At 30.5% G+C, this 21,487-nt stretch overlaps 3 protein-coding genes and 3 long non-coding RNA genes across 6 annotated transcripts; 5 read left to right on the forward strand and 1 right to left on the reverse strand.

Annotated features, from left to right (window-relative positions):
- Nucleotides 1-10,701: 10,701 nt before the first annotated feature.
- LOC122522902 (histone H3) lies at nucleotides 10,702-11,723 on the reverse strand. The gene has a single exon (XM_043644267.1). It carries the CDS (start codon nucleotides 11,683-11,685, stop codon nucleotides 11,275-11,277), a length of 411 nt encoding a protein of 136 aa, XP_043500202.1. The 5' UTR covers nucleotides 11,686-11,723; the 3' UTR covers nucleotides 10,702-11,274.
- A 534-nt stretch (nucleotides 11,724-12,257) lies between these two features.
- On the forward strand, nucleotides 12,258-12,701 carry LOC122522968 (histone H4). Its single transcript, XM_043644436.1, has one exon. It carries the CDS (start codon nucleotides 12,320-12,322, stop codon nucleotides 12,629-12,631), a length of 312 nt encoding a protein of 103 aa, XP_043500371.1. The 5' UTR covers nucleotides 12,258-12,319; the 3' UTR covers nucleotides 12,632-12,701.
- Nucleotides 12,702-12,814: 113 nt separating this feature from the next.
- On the forward strand, nucleotides 12,815-15,858 carry LOC122522971. The gene is made up of 2 exons (XR_006305223.1): nucleotides 12,815-13,788; nucleotides 13,870-15,858. It is a non-coding gene; the product is annotated as an uncharacterized LOC122522971 (long non-coding RNA).
- Nucleotides 15,859-17,131: 1,273 nt separating this feature from the next.
- Nucleotides 17,132-17,885, forward strand: LOC122522972. Its single transcript, XR_006305224.1, has 2 exons — nucleotides 17,132-17,220; nucleotides 17,501-17,885. It is a non-coding gene; the product is annotated as an uncharacterized LOC122522972 (long non-coding RNA).
- Nucleotides 17,886-17,957: 72 nt separating this feature from the next.
- LOC122522970 lies at nucleotides 17,958-18,904 on the forward strand. Its single transcript, XR_006305222.1, has 2 exons — nucleotides 17,958-18,472; nucleotides 18,694-18,904. It is a non-coding gene; the product is annotated as an uncharacterized LOC122522970 (long non-coding RNA).
- A 1,174-nt stretch (nucleotides 18,905-20,078) lies between these two features.
- Nucleotides 20,079-20,538, forward strand: LOC122522969 (histone H4). Its single transcript, XM_043644437.1, has one exon. The coding sequence runs from the start codon at nucleotides 20,157-20,159 to the stop codon at nucleotides 20,466-20,468; it is 312 nt and encodes a 103-aa protein (XP_043500372.1). The 5' UTR covers nucleotides 20,079-20,156; the 3' UTR covers nucleotides 20,469-20,538.
- The last annotated feature ends 949 nt before the right edge of the window (nucleotides 20,539-21,487 follow it).

Consider the following 21,487-nt stretch of genomic DNA (forward strand, 5'->3'; position numbering starts at 1 on the left):
AGTAAAATCATGGAGTTTAGTGGAATACGTATATATGAAATATATCTGTGTATTATAACAAAATCATCATCTTAACCTAGTCAAGGTTTCCTTTGATTTCCTCTATATATATTATACATCTAATATACAGTGTTGTTCCTCATAAAACTCACAGATAAGCTCGTCAAATTGAAATGGACGATAATGATTCAGAGCAAAAACTGTGACAAACGAAAACAATGCGATAATTAAGGAGGAAAATGTATGCTTGTGTGAATATGAAGTTAATTATAAATGTAAGAGAAGAAGACACATAATTGTTCTTTTCATTTCTTCTTTCTTATAGTTTAAACAGGATATTATTCAAATAAGATGTTCTTTTTTTTCATTTCTACAATTGTCGTAGTAAATTGTTAAAAAATTAAAAATTAAAAACAAAAATTAAAGAAACAAAATCAAAATTGTACAATAAAAATAATTAATAATATTAATTATTAAAGAATAAAAGAAAAAGTAGTAAATGTATAACAAATACAGTGATGTAATGTATGGAGTATTTTAGTATTTTTTTTTAAACCATAACTCCTTACCATTTATCATGTTTCCTTTACAATTTTAATATTAAAATTTAGTTTACATTAATAATGTATCCAAGCTTAATTCATGATTGATTTTTATGAACAAGATCTCATTTAACAGAATAAATAAAAATTTAAACTTTAAATTAATTGAAATATTACAAAAAAAAAGAAGAATTATGTTGTTAAAAATTATTTAAATTTGATAACAAAAAAAGAAATATTTCCAGTGTGTTTCTTTAAGAAATAATTTTTTATACAATTTTGTTTACTGAAGTATAATTAGTAATAAATAAAACACAACTAGTAGAATATTTATTTAAATATAATTAAAAACCAAAAGAGAAAATATTTTTTGGAAACACACTGAAATATACAACCATTCGCCCAGTAGTACTTGCGTTACATAATTTACAATTAAATTTGAAGAAGAAAAAATTGAAATTTAATATACAAAAATATTAATTGAACAGTGAAACAAAATTGATAATTAATTAATTGCTACTACTTGCTTTAACAGATTCTAAACTAATCAAGTCTCATAGATTATTAACCGGAATAATGTGAGTAATTTTTAATATTAATAAGTGGTGCAACTTTACATCGCAACTCTGCCCCAAATGTGACAGGTACGTATACGCTCTTTATGATTGTAAAAAATAGAAAAGAAAAAAATTAAATTAGTAGGGTAAGATTATTCCAACTTAAAATCTACAAGCTTGATAATCCCCAGGTGTATTTACAATCCTGTATACAAGACAAACCTGGGATCCCTGTACTCAACTTATTCGTATAATCCACACTCTCGAGAGTATGGGACAGTCTCTCTTATAATTATGTTTATTTATATATCAAGACTTATATGCATTTTTATTCCAATCAAATAATTTCTTCTATTATAAATCTGTGTAAAAATAGTCGAATGATTTTTATATCTTTTCTCTCTGCTTTCATTTCTTATAGAAAAACTTTTATTTATTCATATATATTTAAAGAAAATACTTTCTTCAAATCTTTCTTATGCGAATTAAATATTTATTTGTTAATCATTTTAGAATCAAAATACACATCCTTGACATATTTAAAGGCACTGGCATGTGCTGGCTGTACTTTCGTGTATTTTCATTCGCTTAGCAAGACTTATACGTTTCTAATCAGAATGATTCAAAATACTTTCTCATTAATTTGCACTATGTAAATATAAATCAATTATTATATATAGATTAAAGTGAAATTTTCTAATAATTATTAGGTAAATTTCTTTGGTTAAAAAAAAAATATTGCGAAGATTGAAATATTTTAAATATATTCATTTAATTATTATCTTTATTAGTGCACTCATTCATTCATTTTTTATCATTCTGAATGAGAAAAGTATATTCCTACTATATGTTCATCTGCATTTAGCAGGTATGTTTGTACTTACTGCGATTTTCATATGCACTTTTCAGTGCTGTCATGTACTTACTGCGATTTTCATATGCACTCTTCAGTGTATTTTATCAGAATGATTCAAATTGTTTTTTCTTTGATTTATTACTATTTACAATTGGTGAACGATTTATCGGTACTCCAGTAATTTTTATTATCATTCAAAAATGCTGTCACAGGTAAAATATCGGGAGTTGTATATTTGTTGGGATTAAGGATAGGATAAATAAATCAGATATATTTTTGAGCCCAGCCAGTACTAAAAAGTACACTTTATTTGGCTCGTCAGGGAAAAGCTTTGCGGCATACAAACCCTGGTTGAATTATACACACGATGAATCCTTACAACGATGATGAATGTTTACAGCTACCTTGCCTATCGGCGGCTATCGTATGATGAGATGCGTATGCAAAAGGCAGAATAAATTCTGACCACGTGTGCCTTCTTCCTTTGTAGCTTGTTGTATTTCGCTGATGTATCCGTTGCGCCAGAGTGTAGTTCTCTTCGGTGTGAACGCTCGTAGGTCTCGTGGTAGGATAGAACGAGGCGCGAGAAAACCGCAGGCTTTATAGGAAAAGGCGATGCAACGCGCGGACCAATTGCCGAAAAGACGAATACCGTAGCAGTCGATGCATATGATTGGCCTGATAGATGTGGTGGGAGAACGTGCGTTAGAAGAACGAAGAAGCCCTTACAAAGGGATCTTGGCGCGTTCCTTGGTTTTACCGTTGAACTACGATGCTTCCCTATCGCGGATGTCGTCGCGCTTCGGCAAGTCTCGACACGTTCCGACGATCGACTCACTCACTCGTTTGCGTAGGATACGCAACAACAATAAAAATCGATTATCATATATTCAAGAAAAAAAAATTGCAATTAGGGTAAGAGATTATGTTAAGCAAAGTGGAAACAGGAATCTTGTAACTTTTTGAATGCAATAAAAAATATAGTATATTAGATTACATATATTTAATAAATTATTATATTTTATATTAGAAAAAAATTGAAATGAATTTAAATGATATTAAAATATTAAAAATATTTATATATTATATACTTTGATTAATTTGATTATTAATTCAATTTGAATCATTCAGAATGATGAAACCTTTATTGTGTTGTTCTTATCTGCACATTTAAATACAGGAACATCCTCTTCTTTCATCTTTGTATCCAAATGCACTCTTTTGTACAAGCTGCAGCAATCCATGGACGTCCACACAATTTAAACGTACGTGACTCTAATTTAATAAAAAATATCTAAGACAAAACTCTAATTTATATACTTCAAAAATGCAATGACTCGATTATTTATTTATTTTAATAAGAAAACAGCAATGACTCGACTTTTAATCTAATTTAATAAGAAAATTATAATGACTCGACTTTAAATTTAATTTAATTTAATTAATAAGAAAACTGTAATGAGAGACTCGACTTTCAATCTAACAAGAAAATTGCAATGATTCGACAATTTTAATTAAATAAGAAAAATGCAATGATTCTATTAATTAAATAAAAATAGCAAAATCTTGACTCTAGTATTGTTGCGTATCCTACACAAGCGAGTGAGTGCGATCATCTGGACGTGTGAGACGTCGACGCGTGCCGAGATATAGCGACAAAGAAACATCTTAGTTACGATGTAACAAAGGAGCGCAGCGAGCTTCTTGCAGGGCGCCTTCGTTCTTCTAGCACGCGTTCTCCCACCATTTCTATTAGGCCAATCATATGCATCGACAGCTACGTTATCTAACTTTTCGGTAATTGGTCTTCGCGTTGCATCGTCTTTTTCTATAAAAGTCGCGTGCTTTCACACTTACATGCTATTCTACAACGAGACTTGCGAGCGATCACATCCAAGAGAGCTACACTCCTGCGCTACTATTACATCAGTGGAACACAAAGGAACAAAGGAAAAAAGCACGTGGTTAGAATTCTATTCTGCCTGCGAAATATCATCATCAACTGTATTTCAACCAGGGTTTTTATGCCAAAAGACTTTTCTCTGCATCGAGCCAAATAAATGTACTTATTAGTACTGACTGGGCTCAAAAAATATATTTTAATTTATTTTTACCTACCCTCATTCATAGTTCTGAAAATCAAAGTATAGTTAAAGCAAGTCGTAGTGCACTCTTCTGTTTATTTATTATGTTACTAATAAAAAATTTATTAATCATTTTAAATTCAATTATTTAAACTACGTATTCCAAAAATTCTGGAATCGTGCTACTATTTTTTATATGCTTTAATTAATAATAAAAAAAATTATTCAAAAGATGTAACTACAAACTTGTAAACTATATTAAAAAAAAAAGATAAAAAAATACAAACGAGAATATATCGCGTTGCATTCTATCTTTCAAAGAGTAAATTTCATCGTGATAGGGTTCTTTTACAGAAGTATAGTAATTGCGTTAATATCTATAGGAAAAAATAGATATAGCATTAATGTAAAACTAAACAAAGTATAATATTTATATATAATTATTTGAACAAATAATTATAAAATCGATTAAACGTGTCTTGAATTATTTATGTGAATTTAATATACCATAAGAAATAAAATGAATAAAATTTAAACAACAATTGCAACGCGTAATTAAATAATTAATTCAATAAATCATTTCATTATTGCATTAAAATTATTAACAAAACGAGAAGTTGAAATTTTCTAATGCATCAAACGTCAGCCATTGGCTCGACAGTGCTTACGTTGCACCATACAAATTTAATAGACATCGTAAGCAATATCGATTACCGGATCTCACCACGGGGAAGTTGCTGCGTCGGAGATCCATTCTAAAATTAAAGAAAACAAATAAAGAAACGAACTTGCACGTATGTATGCAGTTGTATATACCACCATTGATTAGTATAATTTCCATGGAACGATGATGAACATCTTTCTGAAATGATGGAAAGAATGGGATGATTGCATATGTCTTTCTGAAACCATAAAAATAATGAGAGATTATGGTAAAAATCTTTGTGAAACCATAGAAAAATATAAAATCATACAATTCTGATTACAAATCTTCTTACCTAATTTCGATGCATTTCCGTCATCGATAATGATTGCATGTACCTGTAAATCAAATGAGATTTGATTAGATTACAAAATTTGATAATGAAATATTATATAATTACCTATTAATTAAATTCTTACATGGAGCGAAACTACTTGAGACTTATCTTGACGGCGTCCGAAAACTAAATGAGGTATGACGTAGTTCGAGTCACCTCTCCTCTCCTATTTACCTTATAAGGTAGTACCGAAATGTTTTTCTATGCGTACTCGACGAGAGACAAATTGTATACATAATTGATGCTCGTTACCTCGTTTGACTTTGACCTTCACCTTCGTATGTTTTTCCTTATCTCTATAACGTTTAACGTATTTAATCATTAGTACACATAAACGTAAACATAAAAAGTAAATACGTTATGTATAATACGTTAAATATGTTATATATAAAATAAACTACAAATAAAATACATTAGTATGAGAATGTATTGAATATACTGTGAATGTATTAATACATAATGTATAAATACATTGGAACATAATAATGTAATATATACTCTACAAAATGTGTAGAGAAAAAAAAATGTATGAAAAATTGGCTAAAATCAAATCGAATCTAATATGCTCTTCTTATCTTTAATATACGAAAAACGTCTTTAGAAAAACAAAAAGAAAGGAATAATGGTAAATATTTCATTATTTCTAATAAATACATAAAATAAAATACAATAAAATTATTTTTTCTATTTAAAGTACGTTAATACGTATGTAATGTTTAAGCCAATATATATATGTGTTAAAACAAACTGAAATATAAGAAGAGTGTATTAGAGAATTAAAATAATTGTTAATTTATCGAAAGAAGTGTCAGTTGTTGTCTAAAAGCTAGGTGTATAGGATCTACGCACCGTCCTCTTCAAAGTCTCCTGTTAAACTGAGTCATTGTCTTCTACAAAATTACTTTAATTGAAAGTTTTTTATATGATTTTCCGAACATTGCGCATGTGAATAAAGGAAATCATACACCTAATACATAAAATTTAAGATTAATTAATTATTTAACCGTTCCTGCGCAGTGGTGAGTTTGAAGTTAAAATTATTTAATCGAGAATATTTCTTAAGAAACCTAACTCTTAGACCTCATCCTAAGAGTTTCACCTATTCGCAAGTAATACGTTTATGTGTCGAAATCTAACAAAAAACTGATTTAAAACGATGTATGTTATAGCTGAATTTTATGTTTATATATTAGCTCAGTAACGAAATCAAGTTTTAGATTAAGAAATTTATTTCTATTTCGATTCTATCTCGAACGAAATAGATTCGAGATTAAATCCGCAAAACCTTGGATGAATTGATACTTAGTTTTAAGTATTATAACTAGCACTTCGCACTATCGCGATTTAATCTTTAAAATGTTTCATATAATTCAATATAAAGAATAAATTAAATAAAAATATTGCAAAGAAATGCATTGCATTTTTAGTATTATTGTTATTTCAATTCGATTATATTACTCGATAGTAAAAGTGCGAAGTGTTATTAGGTCATTGATTAGCATAATTAACTGCTCGGACATTCGATTAAATGTGTTCGTGTAATATGTGCATAGTCGATGAACTTTTAAGTTCATTGATCGCCCACGAGCTAGGATAGTTAACGGGAAACACGAATGAATTTTGTAATAATTAATAAATAGAGTCACCGGAGGATCACCTAACGAACATCGGAATTATTTGTAAAAGATGTATGAAAGAAAATAAATGGAATTATTTCATATGTATATTGTAATGTGAAATGTATTTCATTTATATTAGTGTTATAAGCAGTTGAGAGTAATTTTGGGTGAAAATGTCTTTAAGTCGTTTCTGAATTGTAGGACCATAATCTGGCATATTATAACGGTATGGTATTAGAATAGAATTGATACTTTACATAGTTGATAATATTCCTTTCGGCGATGAGATATCTCTCAACCAAAAGGTAATAATCATTTTCTATGTAAAGAGCTCATGATGTTTACTAATCATTTTTTTTTTCAGGATTGTATTACGGTCGGTTAGGTTTTTTTTATAATATAAAATCAGGGACGATTCTAATTCTATATCATTAATCGTTGTAATATGCCGAATTATGCGAATACTTTTTGGAACGATTGACGATTTTTTTGATCAAAGATTCTTTTCATGCTCGCACGTAGGGAATGTCCGACAGTAGGCTTGAAGAAAAAAGTTGCTAAAAGCTGAAGATGCCTCCACTTAACTGTGGCTCAAGAGGGCAACTATAGACTTAATAAATTATTTTCTATGATTCGATAGCATGATCGAATCTTGAGAGAATAGTTCGTTAGTCACTTGATATTTTTTATTGTTTGTTTTTTCTTTGCTTGTCAATAATTTATAGTGGTTATTAAGAATGGAAGTAATTAATATAGTTTTCTTTCTGTTATAGGTGAACATCGTTGGATTTGCCATACCACCCACCACACATAATTATTCCTTAATATAAATCGAGTATTAACAAAATTTGATTTTAAATGATATTTCATTTAAAAGACAGAAAATACTTTAAAATCATGATAGAATACCATTCCCGAATTCCCGCTCCAATATCATATCAGTTTCTAATTTCCTATTACTCTCAGTTTCTCTACTTTTCATTCTTCATTTCATTCATAGAAACTAATTATTTTATAATGTTTTTTAATGTCTCTTTTATTTTTTTAGGTATAAAAAAAGATTTAATCAATTATTGTATTATATATTTAATTAATTTTCATTTTATTTTATTTCAGGATATGCATTCTGAAATATTTTTTCAATTCCAATGCATTTGTAAGTATTGGATTTTGATCTAAAAAGTATTGTAATAGTAAGTATTGGATTTTGATCTAAAAAAGGAACATGCTTTCGATGCATTAATTGGACCTTTACAAATCTAAACTAATCTTTTCTTTTTCTTTTTCAGGTGCGTTTCCAGTTTTTTTTCAATGGGTAGCGGGTAGATTTTTTCTTTGCGAAGAAAGGTCTACTTCAGGGATGCGACCCTGCCCACGCGAGCCTTGATTCTATCTTACCTCTAAGGATAGAACATTGTCCTTACCTAGAATTTCCCTCCCACCAAACGATCTTATTTTTAATATTTTGTTGGCAGGATAAATTATGAAGACAATGCAACACTCCGTCCAAGAGAAGGGAGAAACGAATCAAAAGAGGATTGAGTTATGGTAAATGGTAGTATGACATAATTATTTTTACAGATACTATGGAACAGCACAAAATCACGGAAAGTTCTATCTTAAAAGTCTTATTTTTTCTCTAGTTTTCTTTAGCAAACAAAATTATGTTCCGTTCAAGAGGAGGAGGAAGTGGACTAGAAAAAGACTGAGTAATGGTAAACGGTAATATAAAATAATTCTTTCAGAAAGTAATTGAAGTATTTTAATCCGTTTATTGTTTTTCTCGTAGCATTGCACATCTATGATAATTATTTTTAATGCATTTTCTTTTTTTACAGGTACCATGGATCACCCAAAAATTATATACGTTTATTTTTATTGTACTATATTTTAGGTAGATTCCAAAATTATTAAATTGAAAATATTCATAATTTGTAACCTCCGTATGTGTATATATTGCAATTATACTAGAGTATGTTACTTTTCAGTAAAATCATCGATGTTACTTATATTCTATTCAGATGCATTCCTCGTTTTCTGTGGATGTTTAATATTCAAACTTTTCTCTGTATTCTCGTTTACTATTTTAATGTTTTTTAGGTGAAATTCTTCGGGTGGGGCCTAAGAGTGGAGCTCATTAAAAAACGTTCTCGGGATGATCATTTTCTTTGGTTTCAATTTATCATTTCATCTACAGAAACTAATTACTTTATAATGTTTTTTAATAACTTTTATACATTAACAGGGGTACCATACACTGAACAAATGAGAATTTTTTAATGTAATTTTCATTTTTCTTTGTTTCGGAGAAGGTGTTGATAAAGAAGTTTTGTTATCAACACAAAAATTCTGATCGATAATGTAATAGTTTTCATTACCTACAATAGATGATTATAACCAAAATGTATTTATGTAGCATTAAAAAATTGTCATAGTACCTCAACAGCTGAAAAAAATAAATAAGTGCATTTAATTGCTAGCCATTTGCTAATTTAAAATCCATAATTGCTAACTTTATTAATTAATTATTAAATTAGTTATTAATAATTGAAAATACAAAAAGGTTTTTCCACATTTCTAAGCAAAGCAATGAAGTTTTCTAGTGTTTTTTGTTTGCAATCAATTGCTTACTTTTTGTTTGTCCGGTTCCTCGACTTTATTTTATTAAATATTTTTTATTTATCGTTAATTAGTTTAAAATAATTATTACACTTTGAATAATTATGAAATAGCGACGTCATGAGTGGGAGATATGTTATACGCATACGCAACCACAAATTCAAGGCGCAAGCGTAGTTTGAAAAAAATGAAAATAAAGTTGGTATACCTGCAGGAGACATATTAAAGTTGATTTCCAAAGTAACAACCTATAGGTTAGTGAAAAGAAATAAAAATTATAATTTACAAAATATTTATCTATTGTTTATACATTATGAACGATTAACCTATTTCTTTTCACTACTCTATAAATTGTTGTAACATATAAACAATATAACTAAAGGCACACCGACTAGGGAAAATAGTCTTGAGTTGCGATACAACTTAAATGCCACCATGTTCGCGATCAGAACGCCAGCAGGTGTGGGGAGTATCCTACACACGAAGCTTATATAATGGGAGGACGATCGCAGTGTTATAAATGTGGCTACGAGATACACAATGAAAGGATGATTTCTAGTACCACTAGAGAACACGTCGATTTGCTTGAACATATTTTTCAAATATAAAAAAACCTTCCTTTAACTTAAGAAAAAAATAGATAAATAAGTCGACAAAGTAAATAAAAAATTATAAACTAAAGAAAATGGAATAATTGGTTATGATATCACAAAGTCAAGAAAAAATAACAATAGCATGAAAAAAATGTTGATAAATCATCTTATATATCTGTAAAAAAATTGTGAAATGGAATCAATTTATCTTTAACTCAATTAATATAAAAATAAAAAATACTGCATGTAAAATGCAACAAAAACATCAAAGAGAACTATTTATTTCATTTGTTTATTTATAAAATCACACGTATTTAAATTTGCACCATCGCTCTCGTGGAGAATTATCGTACTCGGTATTTAGTTATTTACAACGACACAAATTCGACGAAAACGCGTATCTCGATAGTCCTCCTTGTATATAGCTTCGTTATCCAACATCTCAGTGCCTTCTTATGAAAGAGTAAAGGCGCTCACACTCGATGTCCAGCAAACAGCCAATGAAAACGCTTTACGCACAAAATCCGGCAAGCATTCAATGAGAACGCTTCCGCGCAAAATCCGGCAAGCAGCCAATGGGAGCGTTTCCACTATCGAGGTTGTTTCTACTACACGCTAAGAGCGCCCGTGGCTTTTTTTAGTTTTAATTATTTATTATTTAAATTTATTTTATAAAACTGATTACAGAGTTTTTATATTATGTTTCAACTTGACTTCTACAAAATTAAAAAAGAAATATATTAATTATTGTTTATAGCTAATTAATTAAAAAATTTTTCAAAAAATCATAGTTTTTCGGAAAAAATTAATTTTTTGTTTATTTTTGGACAATTTCAAAACGAAAGTACTCTTTATAGAATCTTGCTAGAGGTCATAGTTTTTGTTATAAATTTTTAAAAATTCCTGAAAGTTTTCTAATTTTACACTTGATATATGTATAAAAATAATAATTAAATAATTACTCACATTGAATCACAATTACTGGAATTTTATAAATAAAATTAAAAATAAAGTATAATAATCAAGAAAATAATGTAAAATGACTTGAATATACGTATAGTTTAGCTTAATTAATGTAATCTGAATGGTAGTAGAAAAAGTTATAATATGAAAGTGAATTAATTGCGAGATATTACGAAATTAAAAATAATATTTGGACGAGATCAAACAGTACACGAGAAGTAGCAAATAAAAACCACTAGTGCACATATTAAACGCTATCATGATTAAAATTAAATTTACTAGTACAGATAAATTGAAGAATGCTTTTATATTACGTTCCTGAACCTCAAAGATTGAACCTTAACATTAATAATAATGTGTTGGCCCTGAAAAGGGCCGGTAAAACTGAATTTCAGTATAATTTAGGCTCTCTCTCCTCGGATTCGTCGAGCCAATTGAATATCTTTGGGCATGATAGTAACACGTTTAGCATGAATAGCACAAAGATTAGTATCTTCGAATAAGCCAACTAAGTAAGCTTCACTAGCTTCTTGGAGCGCCATCACTGCTGAACTTTGGAAACGAAGATCGGTTTTAAAATCTTGAGCAATTTCACGAACAAGTCGTTGAAACGGTAATTTCCTGATAAGTAACTCGGTACTCTTCTGATAACGACGAATTTCACGAAGAGCAACAGTTCCAGGCCTGTAGCGATGAGGCTTCTTAACTCCACCAGTTGCAGGAGCACTCTTACGTGCTGCCTTAGTAGCCAACTGCTTACGGGGAGCCTTTCCACCAGTCGACTTACGAGCAGTTTGCTTAGTACGAGCCATAACTAGAGATGAACGGAAGCAACTTCAATGACGCACACGGACAGTTTAATGCCCCTCCAGCTGGAATCACCTCCTTATATACTCTGCGAGATGCTGTACTGCTCGTTGATTGGACGATGACTCGATGGTGGGAGAAGCCTACTGACGGCTGAACTTTCTACGCGGGAAAAGTATCGTAAGTAATATAATCAATACTAGATGAAATTTATATATATATTTATAAATAATAATATAAAAGAATATATTTATAAATCACAATATAAAATAATATCTACTCTTTATATCTATTTGTTCGCTTGTTACTCAGGGTATAACTAATCATTTCACGCCTTAACAGATTTCATAAAATAACGTCAATACAAATAAGAAAGACGATTTAAAGTTTTCTTATTAAAAATATATTATGTGTTATCTTTTTTTTATAATTAACTACATTATGCTAGAGTATTTATCTCAAAGTGAAATTCTTACTGCGTCGCTAGGCTCTCTGATTGGTGGGTTGCGTTTGGTGGGGGAACGAGGCTACTTACCGGGTATAAATACCGCGACTCGACTGAGGTCTAGCCAGTGTCGTACAAACTAAGCTTCGAGGAGGTACTTCTGAAAATATATCAAAGTCTCTCAAATTTTAAAGATGACTGGTCGTGGTAAAGGTGGTAAGGGATTGGGAAAAGGAGGTGCCAAGCGTCATAGAAAGGTTCTTCGTGATAACATCCAAGGTATCACTAAACCGGCAATTCGTCGTCTTGCTCGCCGAGGCGGTGTAAAACGTATATCTGGATTGATTTATGAAGAAACTCGTGGCGTATTGAAAGTATTTCTGGAAAACGTTATTCGTGACGCAGTCACTTACACCGAACACGCCAAAAGGAAAACCGTAACTGCCATGGACGTCGTCTATGCTCTAAAACGCCAAGGACGTACTCTTTATGGGTTTGGAGGTTAAACGTTGCAGTTAATGCAAATCTCGTTGTCATCTTTTGACAATATTAGAACGGCCCTTTTTAGGGCCACTATATTTTTCTTACTGAATTGGAATATCTCCGAACATATTTTATAATAAGATGGGGGAATGTTTTTAAAATATTCAAAAATATCATCTTTTTTCCTGTTTCATAAAATTAAAATATTAATAAAACGTCTGAAATATATTACTAAATTTTTAAAACAAATTCAAAGTATTTTTCATTTTATAACTTACAAACGTAGTCTTCCTATGTTTCGCATCCGAGTGCCATTAAAAATATAATCGAGCGGTCAATTTTGACTACCCGTTTTTAAATGCTATTACCTTCCGACTTTTCTATTAAAATTTGATTGAGTAGATGTTTTAAATTTGTATATGGTGCGAAAAAAATTAGTTTTATAATTGTTACAAATTAATTTAATTAACACTAAACCTACCATGCGCGCTCAGATGACTGTTTTTGAAATTTTGTTTAGAATTTCTCATATACAACGTTACTGTATCACTTTATAGCTTATTGTCTTGTCCTATAATATGCATACAACCCATTTTTCAGTATTCACAACTTTCGTTATTGTTTACAATCTGATAAAAAATTCATAGCGTGTCTAATCTACCACGATTGAAAAATTCATGTTATTTACGACTATATTCTTCGGAAAGCACTCTTCTGAAATTGTTTTACGAGTCTACAATGTAATTGTGGATCTACAATGTAGATAAACGAGCGATTATATAGAACGAATATATGAGTGAGAGTAGCTGACAAAAATACGATTCTCCAAAGTCTAAAAATCGCGACATTATACCGAACGCGATAGTTAGGTAGCTATTGATAATCTTCTGATGTTTATCGATGAAATGATACACCTTGATCCTAAACAAATATTTTTTATTTTTTGTAAAACCTTTTCTCTGGTATCTTTCTCTTTGTGAATACGATCAGAGGTTTCTATTACAATAAATACTTTAGGTGTTTCGACAAATGGCGGAACACAAATGCATAGCGTTCTTTGAACGACAGTACGGTCTTGCAATCCGAACAGTAGGCATAAATTTCACAGTGCATAATAAAAATTATTACGTCGTATAAGTGATAGTTTCGACAAAGTCAACAGAGTCAACAATATTTTGTGGTATGATTTACAATTGTTTTTTTTTATTTCTGGTGTCTCAATGTTTTTGCCCCCTGTTTGATTCATATTTTTATATTTTAGTTTCTACTTTATCATTTGTATATTCATCCCCAAAAATGACAAGACATTCGAGGAATATCAATTTATTAGACAAAATAAATAATAATGATGAGGATCGTTCGGAAGCTGACCAAGAAGTTACCGATATTGATGATATAGCAGAAAATAATTGTGACTTATTTGACAGCGATACAGACGAAGAGAATATTTTGAATATACGAAGAGGACAAAAAAAAAGAGATTCATAGTTAGTTCTGAAAGTGAAAATGAGGAAGAGATTGAAACTGCTATGGACGGAGCTTTTTGGCAAAAAATAAAAGAAGGATCTAATCGCGGAAGAGCACCGATTTATAATATTTTCAAGGAAAAATCAGGACCGACAGAATACACTAAACGAAATATTATAAAGGGCAAAGTTGAGTCAGCATTTTCCTTGATTATTGATCATAACATGATTGAACATGTAAGAAAATATACAGAATTAGAGGCATTTCAAGTGTTGAAAACGAAATGGAATTTATCTATTGTAAAATTATATGCATTTATTAGACTTCTATATGCAAGCTGCGCATATGAGGCTAAAAATATAGATATATCATATTTATGAAACACGAAATGGGGTCCGTCATTTTTCTCGACAACTATGAGCCAAAATGACTTCGCAGAAATTATAAGATTTATTCGGTTTGACAACAAAAATAAACGAAGCCAACATTTACAAAACGATAAGTTTGCTTTGATCTCTGAAGTTTGGTACAAATTTATCGAAAACAGTCAAAACTGTTATAAACCAGGAACATATCTTACTATAAATGAACAATTGTTTCCTACAAAAGCACGTTGTAGATTTACTCAATACATGCCCAACAAACCGGACAAATTTGGCATAAAATTCTGGTTAGCTTTCAATGTAAATAGCAAGTATATTGTAAATGGCTTTCCATATTTGGGAAAAGATGAAGGGAGAGAGTTATCGGTCCCACTTGAGGAGTTTGTAGCTTTGAAATTAGTAGAACCATATACAGGCCATGGGAGAAATATAACAGCTGACAATTTTTTTACAAGCGCGTCATTAGCGAGTAAACTTTTAACAAAAAAAACTATGCTTGTTGGAACTATCCGTAGAAATAAAAGAGAGCTACCAAAATAAGCGAGACAGGTAAAGGATAGTATAATGCGCTTCTCAACAATATTATACAAATCGAATGATTTTATTCTTTCCATTTATAAAGCTAAACCGAATAAAAAAGTATTGATACTTAGTTCAATGCATTCATCCGTGGAAATTGAAAAAAGTGACATCCGTATACCAGAGACAATTAAATTTTACAATAGAACAAAATTCGGTGTAGATGTAACCGATCAAATGACCAAAAAATATAGTGTAAAATCTAAATGTCAAAGATGGCCTTTACAGATATTTTTCAATATCTTAGATTTAGCCAGGATAAATGCTTGGATATTATATAAAGAAACAACAGGTGAAGAAAAATCGAGGCAAGAATTTTTATTTCAATTGGCAGAAGAGCTTGGGACTGAATATCAGAAGGAGAGACTAAGCAAAAAATGTTCATCAAAAACTATAATAAACACAGCTACAGATTCTTCTGAACGAAAATCTTGTCAAATAAGATATCGTAAAGTCAATAAGACTAACAAAATTTGTATAAAAAATAAACAATGCGTATGTGGAAAGTGTGCAATTTAAAATACTGTAATTTGTAAAAATTGTGCTGAAAATGCATAAATAAAACTTTCTAAATAGAAAAGCAGGAAACGGGTTTTTATTGTAGCACCAGAAAAATATTTTGTTTACTATCCAATTGGCTAAAATCTCTTTCTATATTAAGATACATATGTTTTTTTGAAGCGGTCATTTGACTGCTCATGGTAGGAATAGGTATACATGAAATGTCAGTAGGTTTAGTGGTAATTACATTAGTAAAGGTCAGAGTCGGTGTTGCTGTTAGTTCTGTTCAGTTTAGTTTAGGAGCTTATTCTGTACGGAACGATGTCGAAAACAAATGGATTTAAATATGAGTTCATATCTTAAAGAAAATAAAAATCATCTTGGGCAGCATACCTGCGGAAACGAAAATTTTGTGGAAATCAGTACTCCATATACAAAAATGAAACTGAACAACCGAGTATAAGTGTGAGAAAACTTTCCAGTGTAATAGTGAAGACATTCATTACAATTCTTTGCATGGCTATCAGCTTATCGAATCTTTCACGTTATTTACTGCATTGTCAGAATTTGTTATATGTCATGATTGCAAACAGAAAGTAAAATTTTAAAAAGCTGGCAATCGAGGCTTGGATTCAAGATAATTTTATTATGCCGCTGTGATCGCAGAGACATTAACTCAGGACCATTTATTAGTAATGGATTTGAAATTAATTGTAGAATTGTACTTTTTATACGTCTTTTAAGCACTGCTAGAAAAGGTATTAATTTATTTTGTAATCTTATGGCCATCTGTGCGACTGCTTGAGTGTAAGTGCGTATAATAATATTATTATGCATTTATATACCACTACAAAATTAGTATTTTAATCTTGTTGTAAAAAAGCTGTGGAGGAAGAAAAATAAGATAATGAGAAACATAATAGGCCAATTTTTAATTTAAAAGTATCGGGTAATGTTTCATAGAAAAAATGGGGTTTTATCTTCATATGGTGTTACAACACTCATTAGATACTATTCTGGTAAAATAATAGATTTAGAGTAATATAAGGTAGCTATTGTCCAGAGTGTAATTATTGAAGAAATAAAAAAATACTGAGAATATCATGATATTTCTTAATATCTAGTAATAGTTTGAAATTTCTGCTTTAGTTTCTTGAAATGTGAGTATCGTTTTTTAGTGAATTACGTATTAGTGGAAGAAAAAATTATTACGAGGTTTACAAAAATTTGGAATAGAAATGATTAGGAAGAACTGTGATTTCTTAGGAGAAATATTGTACAAAAATTAAGTTTAATATAAGTTTATTTTGAATTTGTTTGTACACTTTTGTTAAAGTATATATTAGATCTGGGAAAAAAAAATCATTATGTTTATGTTTATTTAAACGTATGGTGTGTTGTGTTAGAAATATGTATGTTGAATAGTGGACTGATAAGATATTGTATATGTGTGTATACGTGTAAGATGAAATAGCGATGAGATGATATTGACACTAATGATCTAAGGAGTTGGCTTATGAGGAGGCGGTGGCGTATATGGTGGGCTATCGCAAAGTATGTATTGTCCTTGAATTTGATTGTCATGTAATGAATAGATTGTGAATTGAAAGGCCAACAATTTACTCGCAATACTATAACGCACGACTCCACAAACTAAGAGTGAAGATGGCGGTGATTTGCAGGTAAGTGAAAGTAATTTACATCGTATAGAGAAGCCCACGAAAATACTTATGGTGACGGCACTCACGGACTAATAGTGGAAATGGTAAATGATCGGTGCTGATGTACGGATAAGTGTAATAATTGTAAAACGAGATTGATCGCTGAGTAAATGTATCAAAAAATAAATTAGAATTTAAATAATCAGAAGGAATGATGTAATGGCCACGCGGTTCGTACTTTGTTTTTTTCAAATATTGAGATGTACTCGATATTGATTGGCTCATCGATTTTCCGCACTAGGTGATTATACGAGCTTGAAAATGCGTCTGTACGGTAGCGCCACGAAGCGAGACGAGACGAAGACACGAGTTACGCAGAGAACACGCAATTACGCCGTTGAGCGCGGAAGAGCATCACGGAAACCGACGGAATGAGCGTAAATTTTAAACAAATACTAATAAAATCATATCGTCTCAGATTCTAATTCAGATATTAATAAATATATTATTAATGATAGAGCATGTAACGTAGATACTTTTCACCATATTTTAAAAAAATTGTCTATTGAGACAGAAAGTGAAGTTGTTAATTGTGACGAAGAAAACACAATTTAGTTTACACTTACAATCAGTGAATGTGGAATAATTTTAGTGGTCGACAGAAATCATTTTATTTATTAAAAATTTTTAATTAAAAATAGAAATACAAACAATATAAATAACAAAAATTAATTTTTGTACGTACCTGGAACGATATATTTTTCAGAATGATATTCTATTGTATTCTATACATAAATACAATAACTTCAAAAGTAAGTTTTATTTAAAACTATCGACGAGATTTTTCGTCCAAAGCGTATGGTAAACAGCATTGCGTCGCAAATTATTTCGTTCAAAGCGTGACATAACGATATTGAACCTCGAGATATTTTATTCATAGATGTAAAGTGGTTAATTATCAATTATAGTGTAGATTAGTGAAAATTTGAGACAAATAAATATAAATGAATATGAATGTATCTGAGAGAAAGGATGGAGAGCGTATGCGTGCGAATGATTTATTAATTGATGCGTGATTGGTCATGAAAGATCACGCCATTTAACGACTGATTGTGAGATGATCGATAAATCAGAAAGACGACAAAAGACGTTTGACGCTGGGCGACAAAGGGAAAAGGATGCTGCTGAAAGTGAAGATGATATCATTCCACCGAAAAAATGTTCTCAGTTGATCTCACTGAGTAGTGACAAGGACGAAATTTATTAAATTAAGGTTGCGTTAAATTAAATTTAATATTTTTTACTTTGTTTTCTTTTTTTGTTTGTTATACATACATTTATATTTTTAATAAAAATTAAGTTAAAAATTTCAGTTTAGCGCTTAGGCCTTCTTATAATATTATTTATCTTGTATTTTTGGAGGGCTACCTGTATTACTACAATATGAAGCTAAATGCAAGTTAAAAGAAATATAGCTTTCTTTGCTCCCGACAGATATGTCATATGATTGTCTCTTGTGAAACAACGAGAATCCACGGTAATCGAGCCTCGGGTTATTGTCACTCGAAGCATTAGAGGGGAACCTGTAAAGACCACTAATACACTATCTACTAAGATAATGGATATGGACATTAAAAAAATAAATAAGACCTTACTAAAGAAAGTGTAAAATATAGATGAGGTCACTCGCCTTTTCACTTTAAAATGTATTATTTCATATATGTACCTTGTTATACTCTAGCTTATCGAGAAATTTGACCAATTTTAACTCAACATTAGAGTAAAACATGAATTGCCTTTAGTACACATATTGATTGAATATGATGCTTCTGAGCATAAATATCTTGATACAAATTTGATATACGTAACAGTGTAATATGTATCCATTTTTCATGATAACAGGTTTTTGTAAGTTTTTCCTTTTACTTGCTCATCTTTTAAAAAATATTTTGATAAATATAATAATTACTCTTCAAGATTCATAATAATAATTAGATTTAATATTAATCTTATAACCTCTATTAAAATAATAATAGGTTAAAAAAAGAGTAGATCTTTTTAGGAATTGTTCATTCACATTCAAAGAAAAAAACAACGAGATCGAAATAAACCGCGAGAGCAATAAATACACCTAAACCGAAAGATCACTGTTCTGCTTTTTAACTCTTTCGCTTTAACAGTACAGTCCGCCAAATTACTGTCACTGAACGGAAATGCACGCCAATATTATGCACAGTGTGTGTAGTTTCTGTATGTACGTTTTCCTAAGCTTAAATAACAACTATGCTGAATAAAACAATCGTTGTACATTTTTAATATAACAAGTCTTACAAAATTATAGGTAATATAGATATTTATATATTTATAAAACTTTACGCATGGACGCCGCATATATTCGACGCTCATACCCACAGGTTATCTCATGGATGCCGAATATATACGTCGCTCGACGCGAAAGGGTTAAGAACACTGGAAGGTAAACTTTTGTGTAAGAGAATCGCATGTTGTACGTTTAGATAACTTGATATATCCGAAAGGCCTTATACATTTTTAAACAGGATCTTTTCCTAGATTCGTACAAAAATTAAATTACCTATTCCCTTACTTAAATATAACACCAATATAGTTTTCGTTTATCAGAAAAAAATTGAAGTCCTCGCGGAAATGTTCGAGCAACTCCAAATTAGCACAATGGATTTCCATTTCTCTTGAGAAACTGAAGCACATCAAGCAACTGAAATATTATTTACTTCTATTCTTTCTTTCCCACTTCATCCACCGTAGTAATTCTTACTGCGTCGCTAGGCTCTCTGATTGGTGGGTTGCGTTTGGTGGGGGAACGAGGCTACTTACCGGGTATAAATACTGCGACTCGACAGAGGTCTATCCAGTATCCTACGAACTAAGCTTCGAGAAGGTACTGCTGAAAATATATCTAAGTCTCTCAAATTTTAAAGATGACTGGTCGTGGTAAAGGTGGTAAGGGATTGGGAAAAGGAGGTGCCAAGCGTCATAGAAAGGTTCTTCGTGATAACATCCAAGGTATCACTAAACCGGCAATTCGTCGTCTTGCTCGCCGAGGCGGTGTAAAACGTATATCTGGATTGATTTATGAAGAAACTCGTGGCGTATTGAAAGTATTTCTGGAAAACGTTATTCGTGACGCAGTCACTTACACCGAACACGCCAAAAGGAAAACCGTAACTGCCATGGACGTCGTCTATGCTCTAAAACGCCAAGGACGTACTCTTTATGGGTTTGGAGGTTAAACGTTGCAGTTAATGCAAATCTCGTTGTCATCTTTTGACAATATTAGAACGGCCCTTTTTAGGGCCACTATATTTTTCTTACTGAATTGGAATATCTCCGAACATATTTTATAACAAGATGGGGGAATTTTCGGTTTAATATTTAAACATGGTTAATTCTTAATATCGCATTTTTATAGAACTATTTATACTTATCGCTGAAAATATCAATCGGTAAAATTTTAGATAGGCCACGCGTTTAGTTTAGAATAGCAGAAAATGCGAGTATAACGGTAGCTTAATAAATATGTCTCATTTAATTTTATTGGCAAGTTCGTAACAGACTTGTAACGGTTAATTCTTTAAAACATCCATATAAAAGAAAATTTGTTTTCTCAACGAAAACAAAATGAAATATATTTTTTTTGTTTTTTACACAATTTATGAGTAAATTGAATATCTATATTCCTTAAAATTTGTAATACAGTAAATTTAAATATTATTTTAGATTATAAACAGTAGTAAATAAAGAAAGGCAGGTTCGGAATTATTATTACAAATTTTATGGGTTTCAATCGTAGTATAATTACAATTATTTCTATTTAAAGTGAAAATATATTTCTATATTTGCCTTATCATATGTATAAATGAATTATTAGTTACAGTAACTACTGATTTTATATATCACTAATTCTTGCCACCAAAATAGCTCCTAAAGTATAATTGTTAGCAGAAAAGTTTATAGAACCGAAGTTGCATTAAAAACTCGGTAGTATAACATCAATTTTGAATTTCGAAAAATTTAGCAATTTATGGCAGTTTAAAAAAAATTATGCTTTTTACGTCATAAATTTTACACTTAAATTATTTTTACAAAATTTTTAATCAAAATATCAAAAACCCGACTACTCGACAACTATAGAGAAAACGATTTCGAATATTTAAAAAAAAATCGCATCAAAAAATATTAAAAACTGTATGAGTTATATCATGCCGACCGTGGCGGAAAAAGTAGTTTAGAGAAAAACGTGTTTAAAGTT

The sequence above is a fragment of the Polistes fuscatus genome, unplaced genomic scaffold (genome assembly GCF_010416935.1).
Source record: "Polistes fuscatus isolate 324 unplaced genomic scaffold, CU_Pfus_HIC Scaffold6, whole genome shotgun sequence".
Taxonomy (NCBI): Eukaryota; Metazoa; Arthropoda; class Insecta; order Hymenoptera; family Vespidae; genus Polistes; species Polistes fuscatus.